This window comes from Patella vulgata, chromosome 4, assembly GCF_932274485.2.
Source record: "Patella vulgata chromosome 4, xgPatVulg1.2, whole genome shotgun sequence".
NCBI classification, from domain to species: domain Eukaryota; kingdom Metazoa; phylum Mollusca; class Gastropoda; family Patellidae; genus Patella; species Patella vulgata.
The window spans coordinates 52,761,866-52,784,576 of NC_065882.2; the positions used below are offsets into that span (position 1 = coordinate 52,761,866).

At 36.4% G+C, this 22,711-nt stretch overlaps 1 protein-coding gene across 2 annotated transcripts in view; it reads right to left on the reverse strand.

The window, feature by feature from the left end:
* Positions 1-22,711, reverse strand: part of LOC126818778 (neuronal acetylcholine receptor subunit alpha-10) — a 116,855-nt gene that overhangs the window by 47,914 nt on the left and 46,230 nt on the right. The window contains exon 3 of one of the 2 annotated variants that reach the window (XM_050546339.2): positions 14,895-15,043. In XM_050546339.2, coding sequence (XP_050402296.1) covers positions 14,895-15,043 — 149 coding nt within the window. Of the gene's footprint in view, positions 1-14,894; positions 15,044-15,103; positions 15,501-22,711 lie in introns of those variants that run through there. The other variant, XM_050546340.2, reaches the window with a different exon arrangement.

Below are 22,711 nucleotides of genomic sequence, written 5' to 3' on the forward strand. Positions count from 1 at the left end.
TGTTACGATAATAAACAAACTACCGATTATCAATTTTAAAGCTAAAACAGTATATGGCGCGGATGTTCTAATGTAAGCCATCCGATGAGAGTTGATTGTGAGCTTAAATAATAAATAATAATTTATATAACATTTGAAGTAGAAAATAAGAACCAGCAAAGGGTAGATTTGGTTCTTACATTATACATTTTTAACTAAAAGACCAGACTGAAGCTATGTGGTAGTAGATGACATTGTGCCAATGGTCACCTACCATGTAGAAGACATGATAAGCTGTGGATATCCCAGAAAGTATCATAACAGTAGGCCTACAAATTATATAAGTTTACCAGCTAAATGAGAAAGTTGATATATGTTTATGCACAAACATGTTTATATTGTAATACTATTGATTTTTCAAACAACTGTATTCTACGGTTAACAACAGAATATAAAATGTATGTTAATATAATAAAAAGGCACCATCAGCTATGTATATAATAAAACTAAGCAGCAAAAGAAACATCAGATCGGTATGTTACTCTGAATAGACGCATTGCATAAAACTTGCCAAATGTTTGTGACCACATCTCCAACTTCACCTGAGCAATAAGGCTCCTTCCCAAACACAGAATTGAACCCAGGAAATGTTCTCAAAATCACAACCTGACTTCTGAGATGGTAATGTGTTCTCCATGATTTTTATGTAACTCATGCTGCACGTGCTGTTCACCGGGACTACCCTATAAAATGCATCCCATACCTGGTTGAATCATTCACACTACAACGTCAGCAGCATGCCACGACTCGCAACAGCTCAGAGGAACGAGGAGCTTGGAAGACTCGACGCTGGCCACACTGCCCAAGCCGTTGTCAATCACTTCCAGGTCATTGTTCGGACCATCTGAGGGCTTCAGCAACGCTTTCGGGCCTCCAACACCACGGATGATCGCCCCGAACTGGTAGACCAAGGGTTACCACAAGGCGACAAGGCGACAAGATGGCCATGCTGTGTGACAGCACGTGCAGAATCCCTTCATAAAGGCATCTGAGACAGCACGTCAGACAGTGGGACCCATCAGTACCGATACAGTGCGCCGACGTCTCAACAGAGAGAACATCCATTTCCGTAGACCTTACCGTGGACCGATCCTCACCCTCGCCATTGACGTGAACGTCTACAGTTTGTCCAACAACACCAGAACTGGCGACACAGGCAATGGAGAACTATTCTGTTCACAGATGAGAGTCGGTATTGCGTATCAACTGCAGATGGCAGTGCCAGAATATGGCGTCAACGTTGCCAGCGTTATTCTGACAATATGTCATGGAACGAGACTCATGGGGAGGTCCAAGCATAATGGTTTGGGGTGGAATCGGCCTGAACCAGAGAGTGGGTCCTGTGGTGTTCCAAAATATTGGTCCAGAGAGAGGAGGCGGCATCACAGCAGTGCGCTACATCGATCAAGCTCTCAGACCCCACGTCATACCACATATGGCACGTCATGGAAACAACGTTTTCCAGCATGACAACGCCCGTGCTCACACGCCAGAGTTACTGGGGACTTTCTACAGCAGAACGATGTCAACGTTATGCAATGGCCAGCCCTTAGACTAATACCCTGTTGAACATCTGTGGGATGAAATTCAGAGGAGACTTAATAACGACGTACCGAGATCAAACACAGCCGATGGATTGCGCCGGGCTTTTGTGAGAGTGTGGTTCCAGGTGCTAATGGCGTTCATCAATCGTCTGGTCCACTCCATGTACAGACGCTGCGCTGCTGTTATTGACACTCGCGGCGGACACACCAGATACTGATGTATAGACTGTGTACCTTCTCGTAATGTCTTGTAATCACTAATGTGTCAACATGCTGATCACAAGTCGTTTTCTAGAATGATTTGATTACAGTGCCTCTTTGAAATCATACTGGCGTTGTTTTATTTTTTGTTTTGTTTTTTTATTGTTCTGCTTTTTATCTTCAATTCTTATGATTAGCATACACTTTAAACAATACGCGTAGGTATTTTATGGATGTCTTCTCTTGAAAGGCTATTGAGTTCAATCGCAAGAAAGTAAGTTTTTAGTGGGCGACACTTTTGATTTACTGCATTGGATAAAAAAAAAGTTGTTGTTCTGTTGGGACTGAAGAAAGATACAAGAAAACCGGTCCTATTTTATATTAGCACGAAAATGCTGCTGCTTGATTGTCTAACACTTTGCTGCACAAATTACCAGCCAAATCAAAAACCGGCAATACTATATACCGGAAAACACAGGAAAACACCGGAAAACAACCGGAAAACAGCATTTTATACTGAATATCGGAAAACACCGGAAAAACACTAAATACCGGAAAATACCCTAAATACCGGAAAACACCCTAAATAGGTAACCCGGAGCCTGGTCCTCTGTGTGCGGTTTTGGACCAAGTGAGCGCCGATGAAGGAAGGTCAAGGTCATTACGATGTTCGTTTTACAAATATACCCCCCCCCCCCAACCCCCCAAAAAACATTTCCGATTTTTTTTTCTCCAAAATTTTTTTGACGAAAAACAATTTCGGTTACATAGAAAAAATTCGAATTTTTCCGAAAAATTGGTTTTACAAAAAGACATTCCGTAGAAAATAACTTTACAGAGAAAAATACTGGAAAATTTTTTTTTTTTTTTTTTTTTGAGAGAAATTTGTGAGAAGAAATTGTTTTAAAAAAATCTGAAAAGAATTTTTTTTTTGACCGTAGGCGATCGCTCGCTTGTATGTTAATGAACTTATTTCATCAGCGCTCATCTGGTCCAAAACCACACACGAGGACCAAACTCCAGGTTACTAAATAGCTACCGGAAAACATAGAAGAGTAAACTGTGCCCGAGATTTTTTTAGAGACGTGACGAACATAGATCTTCAGTTCCTCAACCCATATTATTTCCACAGTCATTGTCATTAATCACAAATTACGGGATGATATACGAAAATGCAGGTTTACTTTGAAATAGTGCAAATGATACTTTTCCATCTACAATCTTCAGATCAAAGGATGCAAGTTCTTACACAGTGCAGCATAATTTGTGCAACAGAAGACATCTCGAATATCGATTGTGTGAAAAAACATTTTCTCGGGGACATTTTTTTCCGAATACGCATTCGGTGTAAGTCTTCAGCCACCAGGAAGTGGTTAACATAGTAATGTTTTATTACGATAGTAGTACATAAAACAAATTGGTTGCCTGAGGTTCTCGGGGGGAGAGTAGCCTCATCGGCTAGAGTCCTCTATTTCACAAACAAAAACAACAATTGCTTCCTTGAAAATTTATCGATTAACCATTTTCACAGACGTCCAGCTTACCACTTTCCGTCAATGCAGTAAGATAGAATATGTAGTTTTCTCATGGACAATTGGGCGAAAGTTGGGGTTTTCTCAAGGAAAACTGGTCAACAAGTTGGGGAAAAAAGCTCGAAAAGTAATCCAGAAAAAAATCCTGTGTGCGGCCCTCGGAATATGATGGAATATGTTGAATATTATTATGGTTCAAGTATATTTGACCCTGGAATGAAAGTAAGCTCAGAATCAAGTAGATTTTTAGCACTTCCAACGAGATGGATAGCTCTTGGAAAGGATAGACACGAGAATTGCGTGGCATCCATTTCGTTTGGTGATTAGGACACATAGCGGTTAAACCTGGAACTTCAACTCGAACTATTCAGAGATTTATTAACTCGCTTTTGATGATACTTGCTGTTTTATGATGCGATTTTTTGTTACCTAGGGAGGAGTTGGCCTAGTCGTGCCTTCCACTAATTCGTACCACCCTGATGCCAGCGTTACTGGTAAGAATCAAGAGACCGGCGCAACCGGCATATAATGGGGCCCTCCGAGGGCAGTGTTTAATCTACTGAGTTACTAAAACACTGAAATCTACTGAAATTTACTGAAAACTAAAATTAAAATACAAAATAAAATATGGTCAATGATGGAGGTAGACTGACTGCGTCTTTTAAAACATTCAAAACATAATAGGCATCAACAAAATTTTGGAGAAAAATAATCGGAATTTTTTTTATTTTATTTTTTTTTTTGGGGGGGGGGGGGGGTCTATTTGTAAAACGAACATCGTAATGACCTTGACCTTCCTTCATCGGCGCTCACTTGGTCCAAAACCGTATACAGAGGACCAGGCTCCGGGTTACCTATTTAGGGTGTTTTCCGGTATTTAGGATGTTTTCCAGTATTTAGTGTTTTTCCGGTGTTTTCCGGTATTCAGTATAAAATAGTGTTTTCCGGTTGTTTTCCGGTGTTTTCCGGTAAATAGTATGGCCCATCAAAAACGTAACTTACATTTAAATTCTCAAATAGCTAAAAAAAAATAATAATAATCGGCCCGTACGAGCAGGAAATTGTGCGTTCGTTATTTTCTAGACATTTAACTAAGAATTACAAAGAAAACTCACCAATTTCTTATACGGGATTTGCGTGAAATATCCCATTTCTGTTGGCTTGTGATGCTTATAAACATGCATTCAAAAGAAAATAAACACGCGAGGCCTTGTTTGATATCCGAATCTAGACTCCGTTATTTACATTTAAGGTGTTTCTTGTTCATCTTTTAGTCTGGAGGTCATTTGTACTGAAAGTGAATGCGCAGTCATTCTTGTATCATGAAAACATGCTGAAAATGATCGAAAGTAATCACCCTTTCAATAAAAATGTAAACTTGCTAAATTCACCTTTGTTCTTTGTGACACCGGAGGTCAAAAAGTCAAATTTTTCGTTTTGGCACTAGGGAGATTTAAAGAAATCAGCGTAAAATATAAAAACTAAAGCCTAACCTGTTCTAATTAATAATAGGAACATTTAAAATTTATCTTAAGGTGGTCTTAGCACAGTACGTTTATTTTGGAACGTCGAAAAAGGTCTTGCATAACAGAACCAAAACACTTCGAACCCTGTTTAAAATACGTAAACACTGTCAAATCAAAATCTCTCAGATTTAGTTTTACAACGATTGCTATACATAATAAAACTAGTTATCCGAGAAAACAAATGAGTAGTTCGCTCTCGGTGTTGGTCGAGTAAGTTCATAGGGATTTTCCGGCGTGGTTTCCCCTTGTCAGCGGTGCAGAACGGAGGGCCTGACAACGACAGCTGTCTAGTCGTTCGGATGGGACGAAAAACCGAGGTCTCGTATACACATTGGCGTACACGTAATAGATACCTTGGCAGTTGGAATTCAATACAAGAGTAGGTTGCAGCGCCGGTGTCCGGGAAAAATTTCCTTCATAGCACACTGTATGGCGTATGCCCGTCTTCATTAGCCCAGTCGGGACAGAACAGTAGGACGCCAAACCCCATTTCATTTCATTTCGTTTCTCTTGGTTTCCATGTTTGACTAGAAAGAAACTAAACAGAGAATTGTTATTAAATTCTGTTTATCACGACCTAATACATGATTTCGAATCTTTTGTGCATATTTTAAAAAATCTAACACATCCGATGATCTAGAGAGCTGATTATGGGTGACTAAATGATAATCTATATAACATCTTAAGTCAGAAAAACATCATGCAATATATGTTAATCCAGCTCTCGCTTAACTGTTTTTTGTAGTTGCCCTTAAAACCCGATTCATTGTTTTGCTACAAAACACCGTAATATTATAGTGTTCAGCATATGTGTTATTTAGAAAGATGAACTATCAAACGCAATATTCCCTAATGGCTATTAAATTGTTTCTTAAATGTTAATATATATAGATGTAACGATCATTAACTGAAAGACATGAAACGAAATTGTCGTAAATATATCACGGTTACCGATTTTATCATTTGGAAGAGTTTATTTTATATGCTTTTTTCTGTTGAAAATATGAAAAGATAAGTTTTATTATTAAATGGTTTCACAGGTAGAATATACCCAACAGTACATGTACTAGTATATTAGATACGATATAATTTATTTAAACGATAGTACTATATGGACCAGTTAGCAATACATTGTCATTTTCGACATTTAATGTTGGATATGGCTACAGCTTGACATGGAATTACAGGGCCGATATGATTCGCTAATATCGATTCATTTATTGGTACCTAAATTTTATTTGCTGTCTAATCGTTTTACATTAAAGTAGCTAAGTCTCTAACTCATTATCATCTAAAGTCTTCGACATTGAAAACACGAATTATTTGTCAATTTAAATCAACATGGATGTTGTGATCTTACCAGGAAAAAAAACATTTAACCATTGGTACACAAATCGTGTTCCATAACGCGTTTCAGCGCCATTCGTAACAAGGGATTCAAAGAACGAGGCTAGACATATTCCACCAGTCATGTCAAACGGTGACGCCATATTCTTATCTGGAGAGCATGCGCAATAAATACTTTTGATGTAGACTGGAATATTAGACACTAGAGATTGCCATTCGATTGCGACGTTTGGCGTAACGGAAACAATTGAATGTAAATCATTTTATATACATCCATATTACATTATTATATGCGTTGCGAGCTATTTGTGTCAATTTCTAGATCCCAAATATTAGCGATTTAGCTCCTTTAACGACTAACGTTGAATTATTGTTAATTATTTCACCTATTTCCGAAGTCAAAAGCAAATTAAATATTAACAAAATGACGTCCGTTAATTTTATAGAAATTTAAAAAATAATTATAGAGGAAATAACCTTTAAAATACCAATATTAACACGTTAAGACGTCCAATTTGTGCATGGAGTTAAAACATACTGCACTATGGTCATCTACAAACTATTTGAATCTTACAAACCTCCGCATATCATCTCAATTGCAACGTTTGAATAGTCCGGATAGAGTTTGTTACTGTAAATGACGTTATGGAAATAAAAACAATGGGCCTTATTCGCGAATTTTGCAAATACCGGACCTTAAATTGTTGGAATTTATAAATTAATATGCATATTCAAAAGTTAATATGACTAAAAGTTAATTACTGAATGCAATTTTTTCTGATTTGTACAAATTCCTTGCCGCTTTAAATGTTGCAAATAAGAATGTTCTCAGATCTAGTTTCTTGTCGGCAGTGAATTCTGATATTTGCGTAGACGTGAGTTTGACTTCTCTTTTGAGTCCGTTCAATTACCCGGGCTGGGATAGTTGACAACTGTTAGAAAATCTGCATCGTAGACAAATGGTTTAACAACAAGACATTTTTCACCGAGGATGGATCGGAATTTAAACTGATTGAGAATTGAACTTAGTTAAGTTTTACCTAATAAAAAACGTCACCTGGGGATTAACGATTGAGTTATTTGCCCTTGGTTCAAAATGTAAAGAGTATCTGATCTTGGCCATTGTTCCAAATCATTCAGAGAATTCTTCAAAGTTTCAACATCGTCTCGAAATAAATCACCAGGGACGTTGCGCACGAACAAGTCAAAATGCGTAGGTAAATACAATTTGGTGACCTTTTGTGAGTTTCAGACTTGAACTGAAATCACTATTCAGTAGAGGTTTGATTTTCACAGTTAATAGGATTAAACTTTATTCGGCTATAAATAATTAATTGATTAAGAAACACATTTCACTTTAAATAAATAAAGTTAGTGAGAAATACCGACAACATTGTGTCGCCTACATCTGTTACTTTATAGCTCTATTTTATGTTATATAATTGAATGGAATGTGAGGAAAGGCCATTGTTATCAATGGTTTGTGTTCTACCGTGATGTATACAGGTTGCAACTATATAATTTATGGTGTGATTCCATTAATATAAATAAATTTAAATCCAAATATAGTTTGCTAGACAGCTAAGTCGCCTGGGCTGTTTATACAGTTCACACAACTAATATTTTCTTTAGTACTTTAACATCTTGACCGGTAACCTTCCTGACGGAACAGCTTCGGCTTCTAAAATCAAATTTCAAACTATTGCTGTTAGAGTGATTGGTGTATTCTTAGTGGTTCTCAATTAACCGAGGCGTTTACATACAGAACAATATGTTATATTGAAAACAAACGACCTTCAAAAGAATAATACGTATCGAGAGTTGTGCGGGTGCGGATTTAAAGATACTTTCCTAGAAAAGTATTTATTGGGTGGTTCTTTCCAATAAAAGTATGTCAAATTTGGTATATATGGGAAGTATAGACCCCTAATCTTACTAGAAAAATACTGGATTACCCGAAAAACACCCATGGGGAAAGCACTGGGCAAAATTGTCAGGGTATCACTAACTGGCAACCCGACTGTTATCTGCCAGCTTATTGTGTGCCAGCTTAAGTGACGGAGCGGTTGTTATTTCTTGATCAAATGGTTAGGCGGTTTTGGAAACACTGAGGGGTGTCAACCTACAAATGACTCTGCAAAAAAAGAAGTTAACAGAAATAATTAAGAATTTACTTAGGCCTCAATATGTATGGTAAATGTACAGTAAAGTAATGATAAATACATTCTATAGCTATAGATATCCCCGGCCAATACAAAGTTTTGAGAGAAATGAAATGAAATGGAGTTTAACGTCCTACTGTTCTGCTCCTAACCTGGGCTAATGAAGACGGGAAGTTTTGAGAGGGAATTGAAGCAAATTTTTGATAGATTGGTTACTTTGAATATGTTTTAGTCCAAATAATATCATCAAATCACAAAGTTTGTACGCGGGAATGTATCTTTAAGAGTGGTGTGTAAGACAATGTCCCCTCAGGTAGAGTGGTGCACAACCTCAAGTATCTTGCTGATAAAAATTTAACCTTCTCTTGTCAACATGACCACCACTGACCAGAATTCTCGAATGAAAACTAATCAGTTACAGGGTCGCACGTGCGCTGCAGACAGCAAACATTCGCCCAAAATAGACATTCACGTGACAATATTCATTCATTTATTTATCAATGTAACTGATATTTGGAGTGCTTTAGTTTCATCTCAGATCATTTTTTCATTATTTTAAAAGCACATGTCCGGAAGTTTATATCCTCAAAAATCAAACATGGCCAGACTTTCATTGTTGATGAATGAAGTTATTATGGTAAGCCTATCATATAATGTTAAGGGCAAGGTAAAGTGACAAAAATTGTCACAACACCTGAAATGGGGGGGGGGGGGTCCTCAAAAAATCATTCACAACACCTTTAGTGCTTTTATTTTGGTGTCTAAACGTGCTTGAAATGATATTGAGCAATAAAAAATGGATGAAAATCAAAAATAATGACATTGGAATTTGTAACTTTGGAAAATATGAAGCAAATATACCATTCGGCACTGTGCAGCTACAGGGTAAACAACTCAACAAATCACAAAGCCTCACAGAGATACCTGAATATATACAATACAACCATCAAGACTTCAAATTTTGAAAACTATCTTTGTTTTAGCACACCAGGTCCATATAATTAAAACAGAATTTCAAATATCCTCCATTTTTTTTCAAGGGACTACTTTTAGACTTTCTGTATGGAGTACCATCATAAACATCATTTGGATTAAATGTTTTGGGTCTGTATGGAATATTGTAAATACTGCATCACAATTTCCTTGAAACTGCTTTTGGTTTTCAGCATTTTTTTTATAATGAATACACATTGTTATCATTTGTATTAGTTCTTAATTCACCCCTTGAAACTTTGTGCCAGGAAGCATAAAGATGCACTGACAATTATACATTGAACATTTTTACTAACTTTTACAGTAAAATAATTTGTTATAAATTGTATTCAATATTTATCCACACTCAACACATTGTTTGATCTTAGATTGTACACTAATAGTCCACTATTGAATGTGGAAAAGTCCAGCTGAATGATTGATTTGAAAATATGATGTGTTTCAAATGGTACTCCATAGAAATGAATTTGCCCCACAAAAAATATATCTAGATAACAAATTCTATATCAGACCCTTAAAATGATTATTATTCTAACATAAATGAATAATAATCTTTCCAAAATTTAGAAACAAGTCTCTATGCTAACATTTACCAACACTTGACAACGGAAGCCATGATAGTTTAGATTTTGACAGTTCTGTTTCATCAATTTATAGAACGTTTTTCTATATGAATAATATTGATATTAAAAGATATTAAAATGAAGCGCAATAGTCCAAATATTACGATTTACCACCTGATGTAAGGATAATTGTGATAGTATAAGTCAAAAAGTATTTATTGCATTTTTATTTACCGTTCTGTGTCGAATTACCGCTCAAAGGAAGTGTTGCTCGCATCAAAGAGTTCATGCATGATTTATTTTTTTTAATATTATCAAATCCCGTAAATGACACCTCATTTGTAATTTGATATGAATTAATCGTACTCCGCAGTTGTTTAAATTGAAAAATTAAAGATTTGTATTTAAAATTAACACTTTGCTGATTGATATTAGCATAAGGTCAAGGACATACCAGATATTCGGACACGAAAGCAACCTACGAACATTGTTTACATTTATACAACGGCGAAATGTGTTATTACTGAAAGGAATACGACATAATTGTATGTAAGGTGATGTAAATGAAACCTTTGCATATCGATACAATGTTCCGCTAAAGTTTGACAGTTTAACGATTATTCGCATCACTCGTCTAAAGACATGAAGGGTCATTTTCAAAATTGAAAAAGAAAATGGCGGATCCCAACCTCGTAGAAATCTCACACTACAAGGAAGTATGAAAGCAACTCGAAAATCTAAGACTCAACTACTGTACTACATAGATCAGTGTATAAATAGAGAGATAATAGCTGCCCCCAAGTTTTATCGTTTTGTCTGTAGGTGTAACCGCGATTGGGCAAGAAGGTGATGAAACTGAAATTTTCGTTTACGTGATAACACGCGGATGTACGAATTAAAGGGGTACTGACAGTGAAATAGTGTATTGCGAGTAATAGAGTTTAATTTGGAAGTTTGTATCCAGGGGCCACTATTCTGTGTTGGGAAATAATATCTTCAACCTTGTTGGTGTTGAGACTACTATGCAACAAGATGGTGTCACTTTACCTTGCCCTTAAAATAAATCCCAAATATTGTCTGTAGGATGAAATTTCTTCTGACTCTCAACCACTCTACCTTAGGCCCAATCCCAATAAATTAAAAGCTCAGATACAATATGTGAAATTCTTTCGCGCCTACGGCCCTCGATTCCATTATGTCATCAGGCATCCACTCTTCTGTCTTATACTATCTCATCACTATCATATTCACGGTTACAGTGAATCGCTCATGCAGTTAGTAGTGTCACTAGTAAGATGGTCGTGAGGCGACAGACTGACTGTACAAATGTTATGTCAACTCTCACAAAACAGGCGGAATTGACAGACAGGCCTCGAGATTGAGATTCTGTCCCTTTCTTATCCTCTTGTTCACGAGAATTAAAAAGCTCAGTTACATATTATACGTTGCTATCTGTAATTTGTTCGAGCCTACGGCGCTCGATTCTATTATGACATTATTCTTCCATTCCTCTATGGTCTTATACTATCTCAGCACTATCATATTCACCGATATAGTGCACCGCCTAGTTAGTAGTACCACAAGTGTGTGGGTCGTGGGGAAACAGATTGTTCAAATGTCTTGTCAACTCTTACAAAACAGGCGAAATTGACAGGCAGATCTCGAGATTCTGTCCCATTGACTCCCATTTCTGGTCCACTCGTTCACAAGAATTTGCACCCAGCAATGACCTAAAATGCCAGGATATTGACTCAATTTTTCAAAAGATCCCCACCCCACCCCTTCAGGTTGGTCAGAGTTAAGGATCATAAGGATCACAAAATGTCTGACGACAAACATGATGCTGGGTTTGCGTTTCATATATTTTTAAAGATGGAATTTTGTTTGGTCGTCTTGGGGTTCGAAGGTCACTGATTATACTGCGCCGGTCATGGTTAAAATTAGAAACCACCGAAGGGAATGATATACCGGATACCACATTTATCATAAGGTGTGATATAATTTGTAACGACAAGATTATATTACACAACACACGCTGATTTCATCCACACTGTCAATCATTCCATTCATCAATGGAATTTTAAAAGTAATATGTGAATTAACTACCACTCGTCCTGAAAAGTTCGCGAATAATCGTAAAATCCGGATTTTAACCTTAGATGCATCATGTCAATTGCAAAATAAAGGCTTTTGTTTGAGCATTTCGTACTAAAAAACAACTAACAAGTTAAATTCAATTGATTCTTTCTACATGATTGAATATTAGAGGATTGCTGAATGTCAGTGGGGGTTTTGGGGTTTTTTTTTTCCTTTCTGTATTTCTTTTTACAAACACAGAATTAGACACATGTTCCTTCAAGCCGAATGAAAGCGAATATAATTCGGCAAACTTTTCTTGAGAAATAGCTCTGATACAGAAACTGCTAGATGGTTAGACCTGGGATCTTATGGCGAAAATAAATGGCCGTTTGTGACGTGACAAAACCAACATGCGCAACAGAGGAGCATCGAGACATGTAAACACGCCTACTCATATATCTGATCTACGACAACATCCGATTCCTGCTCATTACTGTGTCTTAAATATAAATCATAAGTAGTCACTAACAAACAGTCCCTACAGACTGACCTCCACCACTAGAATCGACCATCTTTGATGATCACATGTTAACGGGAAGTGTGTAAGCAAACCTGTATTACCATACAACATAGATTATTGTTGTTGACGTTTTATAATAACGGTCAGTTGTCATCTGACATCTGAGTTAATAATGCTAAAGATCATATAAGGATTAGTGCTCTTTGGGGAATTTTCCTTATGTTAAAGTCACGAATTTCAGTTTTTAAAAACGTGTCTTTGCTTACAAAATACATTTAATTGGCTCTAAAATGCTATATTAGTCCATTTAAATGAAGCCATCATAAGGTTGAAAAAAGTATTCTTTCTTTGATGTTAAAACAAACAACGTATATTAATTGTGGATCGCCATGGTATATCGTTAGGACGTCAACAGATGATTATAATAGAAAACAAAAGGTATGATGAAAGTACTGAAAATACTATTAGACCAATACAACTACATTGTAATATATATGGTCTTGAAGTCTATAATTACCGTTTGATGGAATGTAAATCCATGAAACAATACGAAAAGTTCCGTAAATTAGTTTACATTGATATTCATTTACGCAGGATTAATAATCAATGCTCTCTTTCCTGTGATATTTTCAGTGATGGGAGGGGCACCATTGTCCCCTTTTGTCCTTCATAAAATGCCGCATTCTCGATTGGTGCTCGCCCCCAACCTCCCCAAGTTACCCCTATATGCCCACTCGCAACACATAAGTATTCCGAATCTGGGCGTCACTGAAATCGCTTTATGGGTATGTTATTTGGTCGTGTTGGATGTTAAGTTTCCTATTTATCTTGCTGGCGTTTCAGCCACATGAACAAACATCATGCGGCTGAACCGCCAGCATGACATGGACGTCTTGAATTTTCCAAATTACTTTTGTTTGTTGATATACGTAGTGTGCATCATTATTTGTTTGCAATGTGTGTTAAACAAAATGTAATGATGTCGACGAGCAGCTCATCGTGTGGGTTTACAGGTGCTGTCGTATTAATGCCTTGTTAATATTAATATATTCGGCCTTAATGAAGATTTAATCGAACAAAACTTGCACTCCCGGACACGTTACATAAGATAAATCCCATAATAGAAAGAAAGTGGTACAAGGTGTTCTTAAAAAGGTGGGTACTGGGTGAAAATAACTAACAGTACTGATTCGACTGTAATAATGTAAAGTTTGTTATGTCTGTGGTTTGGTATGCAGTTATCAAGCATTCTTTTGTTTTAAATGCCTATCTATAGCAAATATTGTAATGTTGGCGGAAGACAGCAAGTAAAATCAAAACTATAATACATCGAATATCTCAAAGCAAATAATTCTCTATTAAACAGACATTATGTAAGAGCTAAATCTGCCTATTGCATATTTTAAATTTATGCCTTAAATGTTATATAAATTATTAATTAGTCATTTATTAACATGACAAGACCATAATCAACACTCGATGCGATTGGATGGCTCCGATTAGAACAGTTCTGCCAATTAATGCTTTACTGTAAAAATGGAGAAGCGAGGCTAAGACTGGAATGACCGTTAGTACGGTGGTTACGATCATTGCACACATCTTGTCAAAATTACAACCATTGATAACTTCGCAAAGAATATTTTCAATATATTCCTTTTGCATTATCTAATTCAGCTCTTTATCTAAATCTTACATAATGCCCATTTAATTATAAAAAGTAGCATTTTTTATTATAAGCGAAATGCAATATTCTAACTATCTTTATCTTAGAAAACTGCAATTCCAGCATAAAATGTATAACATCTAATATTATAAGAAAAACAGATTAATAAAGATATCGAAAAATTGAGAGGGTGTGTACCAAGGCACAGTATGGCTTAAAACATATCATACAAGTTCTTATAATTCTATTAAAATAGGTTAAGTGTTTTTAAGTTAACGAACACTTATCGCTTTACTGATTTTGTTTGGATGGATTTTTTCAGATTAATTTATACCTAAAAAAAAGTAAATCTAAATGCATCTAACATTATCAAAGTACCCAAGCGCATTCATATCAGATGTTGAGAGTATTGCGAGTTGTTTTGTTTTTGTTTCTTGGGTTGGTTTTTTTTTCAAACACAAGATTTATTAAATATTTGCTTCATGTAATATTTTTCTGAGCTGAGCGCTAGAATCTGGTCTAAGTATCAGAATTTATGTAAATACTGTTCGGAGAATGGTAACAGAAGTTGTGGGTGTTTAAAATAAATGACATTTCATGAGCAATGTCTCGGTGGCAGCGTCTAGGCAAGACGCGCGATGTCCATATGTCTATGACAAATGTCTAAACTACTAAGTGTGTCTAAACTGATTTAAACTTTCATTAATACATTGTAAATTACTTACCATATCAAAAAGCTGTATCAAAGCCATTCCAAATTTGACCAGAACACTTTTAGAAGCATTAAATATCGGTCTGGACAAAATGTCATAATTTTTAGAAAGCGTAGAAACTAACTTTTGTTCATCTGGGATGGGTCTGTTTTCCAACGGATCTATATGTTGGGTAAAAAAGAAAAAAAAGAATAGCGTAATGAAATATATAAATTACTCACCATATCTGAAATCTGAGTTAAAGTTATTCCAAATTTGACAGTTACAGTATGAGACGCATTATAAACTGGGCGGGACGCTGAATTATAATCCCCTAATATTGTATCCATTAATCGCTGTTCATCCGTCGGTTTATTCTGTACTAAATTCACAAATATGATGCCAAAAAATATTGAATAGAGTATAATATTCCTCGAACACATAATCGAAAGTTAGCACCCTTTTGAAAACTCATGAAACAAGCATCGGACACATTGAAAAGACCATCATATTAATTTTCACATGTGTTTTTGAAGTTTATGCTCCCAGATCGCACTTCATAATCAATAGTGTTCAGGGTTGTAGTACTATAGTTATAGCAATATCATTAACGGTTATCATAGCTAGCCGCTCAACCCATTGCCAATACTGTAAGACAACTCTTTCATGCTACCACAACTCCAATGATAATGAACAGTAGCCAATATACAAGCAAACGCCACGCGCATTGAAAAAGAAAATTATTGTCTATGAGAAAGGTATTAGCCTTATCTCGAATGAATATCTTATTACGGTGATAGTTCAATGACGGGGTGGATATTAATTGGTCGTCGTTATATTTTATTGAATGTGACAGAGGGGCGGGTTACGAATATAATAGTTGTAATGAAAATGACTAATACAATCGTTGACATCGATCTTATAGCGCTTAAGCTGTGTCATTTGTTTAATTATTATCTTTAACAAAACCATCTCATGGTATTTCCATCAATACAGAAACACAATGATTATTTAAATGGCAATAGATTACAACTCAAATAAGACAGATTTAAATCTCTCTTTATCCTCATCCATATTCATCTATTCATACACTTTCACGCTAATATTTATTTCTAGATTTCTATCTTTCCTGGCATATGTTAATTATATGATGTAGGGTTGAAATGGCCTATATTTGTTGTGAAATGGATCAGTGGGATATGTAAATCACAACAGAAAGTAACCAATAGTGCAAACTATTATAAGATTTGTACATGTTTCAATTATTTTATCAAATTTTAAATATATTTTGGATGACACTGTTTATTCTATTAAACTATTTTAGTTTGTACTATTTAAGGCTACTTTGTGGTACATGATATGTTATATTATTTGTAGAAAATATTTTCACGTTTATTTGGCAATCTTTATATAGATGATTTCTTTTCACATTATCCCAAAACAATTATTCTGATACCCCACGGCCTACATAGGGTCCATTAAATTTAAAAAAATATGCCTAAGCTTATGGAAGTCCATTACTACGTTTCCCGAATTACATAGAAATAGCCTGTCACTTTTGCCCTGTTCACTGACCATCAACTCGATGTGCATCTAGTATCACCGGAAGTAACCAGTTCGCATACAGAGAGTAGTTCTCTTTACAATAGGGGGTGGGGGATGACCGAATGGTTAGCGAGTGCGCGCTGTATCATAAGGTCTGTCACTGAGTTAACTGCCGTGGTTTCGATTCTCCGGATGTACGTGACAAGGAGCAGGGTCGCCTGTCCAACCTCGTGGGGTTTCTCCGGGTCCTCCGGTTTCCATCCACTGCTAAAGACCCCTACGCGCAAGCGAATTATTGAAATAAAATTGAACCATATAATGGTCCCGAAATGACATATTTTGTGTTAAACCCCATTTCTCTCTCTGTTTTTCACAATGATTTGTGCATTGAATATTTGATCAGCTATTTTCTACCTTCTTCATTATCCCGGTTGGTAAAGAAAAGTAGGTTTTTTAACTCAGTTTCATTCCATATATTTGTTGAATTCGAACAGCTGGGACAGAAATTTGTGAGTTCGGATTATATGAAACTTACAGAGAGGGATGATTTTAGAAATGAAAGTAGATCCATACATTCCAAGTCGCTAAAGTGGACAACACTTACAGCAAGCCCAAGCAGGGGTCGACGGTAAAACGCCACAACAAAGGTGGCAGACGAAAAGAAATTTCGCAAGGCTATTCTGTCGTGTTGAGTTGTTGTGCACGTTTTTCTTTAATTATTTCATAGAAATAAAGAATTTCCTTAGCAATAGTATTATGCCTTGCGAGTGTTCTGAATAGTCATATAAGTGACATTATTTAAAACAGGGTCTACTTTATAGATTCTAATATTAGTTCATCAAGCTATGTAAACATTACTTGGCATTTGTTGGTGTCCTTGAAGGTTTCTTTTATTACTTGTCGGACCCTATTTGATATGATTTATGTACGCCATGGTGATAAAATATGACACTAAGTCATGTCAATGGCACTGAAATCTTCCATCTGTGTATGCCATTATCGATAATGTCACCAATAATTTATACAAATTGACAATTGCTCTTAAGCCGCCATCCTGTTACCCATGCATACAATTATATTGCGTGTAAATGCTAGTATGTTCTTACAGAATAGATGTACTTTTATTGACCAGACTGGAAATTAAACCCAATCAGAAATTCACGAGACCGTTTTCCATTTTCGTGAACTTGCTGAATCATAAGATGTATTTTTTTTTTCATATATGGCGCCTTAAATGTTTAGATTTTATATTCTATTTTGCCCATATGAGCCAGTGACTGAATCTTGATTTAAAAAGGAACGGTCACCAACTAAACTGTTATAACACAGTCATAGTCATAGGGGAGGGGATGGGGGGTGTATCATTTTTGCCCAACAAATACGGCGGCGGCGCCCGTAACTTTACCAGATAGCGCCCGATCAACAATCAGCGATATTCAACAGATCTAAAATGCTTACATTGTCTGATCTCATAGTGTATTATTCATCATCATACCTAATTAAAAATTATCGTGTACATGTATATAGACACCAGTCTATTGAAATTAAACATGTAACAAAAATCTGAATGGTATGGTGGCCGATTGGTAGCATGTCGTGACGTCGTGGTGTCGCCCTTCATAAGGCGACAACCCGACATCACGACATTTTAACCCGACACCACGACAACCCGACAACACGACATTACGACATCACGACAACCCGACATCACAACACTACTACATTTTAACCCGACAATACGACATTTTTACGCGACATTACGATATTTTTACGCGACATTACGACATATTTATGTCTATTTATGTCGTGGTGTCGGGTGAAAATGTCGTATTGTCGGGTTATAATGTCATGAAGTCGGGTTGTCGGGTTGTTGTATCGGGTTAAAATGTCGTGATGTCGGGTATGATACCAATCAGCCACCATAGAATCGAAATCGGTCTATGTACAAAATAGTAATCTGGCTGGATGTGACGAGAGATTTTTGTTGAAGGGCCACGCGTTATGCAGTTCATAATCAAATTCCACACCGGTCAAAACAATGAATCAGCTAATGGGAAAGGCCTTAGTCATAGCCGCAAGTTTAAAATCACAAAATATCCGTAGTAAAATCTGAAAAATAACGGCAGGTAGCGCCTAGCGGGGCGAATTTTCTGGAAGTGCAGCTTTAATTTGAAAACTAGACACCCTGAATCAAAATCAGAATTGTGTGCTTTTCTGAAACTCCGGCTGGGAATTGCATCACCCCACACAACGGTCAGTAACATTCCCGGATTTCGGGAGCTTTATTTTGCTGGCAGCCTCCTCCTTATAAGTCTATGACACATCAACCAAAAAAATCCAAAATAAATATGAATCCATGAAAATAAGGGCGATATTTTGGAAATTTATCGAAGGATATAAATGACAGTATTTAAAACTCCACCATTTCATTCCATAACGATACCATTACATAAGTCGATATTTTTTTCTGCAACTGGCGGAATACTTATAATAAATGGACACCGAACTGAAATAAATATAACTTTCCAATTAAATGCACATAACCACATAAATATTTATACTGATAAAAAGCGTTTATGGTTCTATAAATAGCAGTAAACATTCTTTAAGTTGTCCATACGTATATTAAGAACCATCAATTGTGGGTTCAACATGTTAACCTTATCAGCGTTACACGGATTTTTCATCTCTTAAAAATACATTCATTTTCATTAATGAGGACTGATAGTCGACATAATTAGATATCTGATCGTCATATGACCTACAAGTAAGTTAATAAGTATCTAGATTCTTATATCATCGCCCATACATAACATCTCTGTTCTGCCATTACATCATCATCTTTTCGTGTACCAAGATAGTCAACATGTTGGACCTTCGTATCCTAGTCAAGAAGTAGCATTCCACTTGAGCGGCTTTGGATTATTAATTTTAGGTTACATTAATAAGTTCGATAGATAATAAATTTCGTTTAGAAATAACTATCGCGCCGGTAAAGGGTCATTTCACCAGTCACGCGAAACCCGCATGAGTTCCAAATGACAACAACTAATAAAAGGTGGAATAATAAGATTTTAAGAAATAAAATGCATGCCGATTTATTATTTAGAATCTTGACCTAAAGCATTGGTTAGTTCGATTAGGTTAGAAATCTACCCATAACTGGACACTACATACTCCAAAGATTAGTTTGAAGTTGGGAATTCATATAAACTCTTCTGTGCCCTCGTGTGTCCCTCGGCTACTCGATCAGCTTTAACGAAGTAGTGGTAGGTCAAGAAATGCAAGTCTATTGCTTCTCATTAATCAGCGTAAATTAGTAGCATGTTAATTGGCCTCGAACGACCTTTCTGTTCTAGATGAAGAAATCTGTTTCTGTATCTACACTAACATGGCTGTCAGTGTCTTCCCTGGATTAATTACATTACTCCAAAAACAAATAATTAAAAGAGTCAAGTGGAGTTGTCTTGCTTGTGGTTGTATTATTAACAACAAAGAAAGGACAGTCAGTATAGAATTGTTTAGAATGGAAAGGGGATTTTTGAAGAATTTTAACCGGATTCTTGGAATCAAAACTGCAAGTGTTCTTTCACGTGCATACTGGTATGTTGTTCTTGTTTTTCGCGCCATCCGAACGCCTTGGCACATATTACCTGTCTACCTCACAGACGCCACTTTTGATAGAGAAGAACCCGGAATTCGAACCTTGGACATTATAGTCTCGGCATAGAATACTTGTGCTACTGTAGAGAAACCAAAAATAGATCATTTTCTTTTACGACAGTAATGGGACATTTCTTTCTTATTCGTAAAAAAGACTGAAAATAAATTATTTTTAAAATATTGCCTTTAATTCCTTTGAAGCTAAATCTAAAATCTTTAAAGTACACTTTCTACATGAGAGTTTTAACTCTCATGTAGAAAGTGTACTTTAGTTGAATTCTCAAAAAATAAGCCTATACACGGACTTCATCAATGTTTTTAGGGTAAAAAAAATAAGACTAAAACAAACCATTGCTTGTTAGATAATAATTAATTAATTGCAATGAAATTGGGTTTAAAGTCCTACTTTTCTGCTCCATCCTGGCTAATGATGATAATTAAAGTTTAATTGATAGAAACGGAAACTATTTGAAAATCCATAATCCTCATCAAGTAAAAAGAAATAATCTTAATATCATAAACTGGAATCAAGTCTTTCATACCTCAGTAGATATGCATTTTAAAATTTGGACGCACAGTTATTTAAGTATGTTGCCTGGATTGTTGGATATTGGTTTGAAGTCATTTTAGTCTACTTGTCCCTTTAATAAACATTGTATTGCTCTAATGTCATCCGAGAACTTGTGATGTCAAGATCATACGCGGATCAATTACTTTAACGGTTACACGGCCATACTTTCGATTCATAAATTCATGGCTAGTTTACATTTTATTCGTTTGTACTGAATTTTATAGAAGGAAATTACCACAGATATTGTTAGCTTGTAAGTCAAGTAAGCATTCAGTTGACTTACTTGAGGTTGACAGGATTATTTAAGGGGCATTATGTAAGATTAGATAAAGAGCTGACATCGCTATAATGGTTAAATAATAACTAATGGGAAGGGAATATGTCGAAAATTCCAGTCAAATTACTTCACTCTGAGCAGAGTTATCGCCGTTAGAACTTAGAAGAACAATGTAGCCTCGATTGCCATTGCTACCGTTGTTAAGATAATAAACAGTCTTGATTATCAATTTTTAAATTAAATCATTACCTGCCAATGGTATTAAATCTGTTAAAAATCTCAAGCATCCGATGGCCTTCCAGAGTTGATTATGGTCTTGGTGAGTTAATTAATGTCTAATTAATAATTCATATAACATGTAAGGCATAAAGAAAGACCCGCAATAGGCGTATTTAGCTCTTGCATAATGCCTGTTTAATAAAGCTAACATACTCGATGTACATTGTATACACATTTGATACGAAAACGGCATTAAAATGAGGTGTATCATTCGGTATTCGGTTAACCTGGCAGTCTTTTTTTGTTATATTTTTGAGATTGACAGGCATGACATGTTACCACCACATAATAATGATCAGTGACAGAGTTGGTGAACGGTTAGACCGACGTTTCCATCGCCGACGTTGTCAAACTATAAAACGGTATTAATATACATGTGTAACGGGTTAGGGTTTGGGCTAGCGTTAAACATAATATCTATACCGAAACGTCAGTAAACGACACGTGATATCTTCTGGGGTCCTAGTAACCGCCGACAAGAACCGACAAGTGCGTTTCTTTCGTCAAAAGTGTCCAAAGGATTTCAAACAGTTATTCTTCTTCGGTGGTGGCTACGCACTAAGGCTCCGCTCGACATTATGAAACCTAGCAAGCTTGTGCATTGATTAACTAACTTAAGATTTTCATAGGCGTAGGGGCTCGATGACAGTTAGGGGGGCAGAACCCGAAATGCCCGAAAAAATTTCGGGTTTACAGACAGCAGCGACCTTGTATACCCCCCCCCCCCCCCAAAGACAATTTTGCAATATTTGACGGCTGCAAAAACGTTTTCCTGCTATTGCAGCCGTTGAACAAAGCAACTTCAAAGTGGTCTAATATAGCCTAATTAAGGTGGCTGACTCGGAATTCCAATCAATCGTTTACAGTCCTCGAAGACGGGACCGTTAGGAGTAAATTTTGAAAATTTAACTGCCGCAAACGCGTTTTCCCGATATATCAGCCAGTGAACAAAGCAACTTCAAGCGGTCTAATATAGCCTAATTAAGGTGGCTGACTCGAATTCCAATCAATCGTTTACAGTCCTCGAAGACGGGACCGTTAGGAGAAAATTTTGAAAATTTAACTGTCGCAAACGCGTTTTCCTGCTATTTCAGCCGGTGAACAAAGCAACTTCAAAGTGGTCGAATATATATTATAGCCTTATTAAGGTGGCTGACTCGAATTCCAATCAATCGATTACAGTCAACGAAGACGGGACCGTTGGGAGAAAATTTTGAAAATGTAACTGCCGCAAACGCGTTTTCCTGTTATTCCAGTCTGTGAATACAGCAACTTCAATTTGGTCCAATATAGCCTACCTGGCTGACCCGAATTCCAAACAACCAATCAATCGTCGCGCGGTATATGGAGGTCTCACCCTCCCGGAGAAAAATTTGAAAATTTAATCACCGTAAATGCGTTTTCTGCTATTCTAGCCCGTGTAAGCAACTCCAAAAGTATCCAATGGTTTTGTAACTGAAATCCCACTCTGAATTATAACCATCCAATCAGACTGTTGCATCTGCATTCACAAAT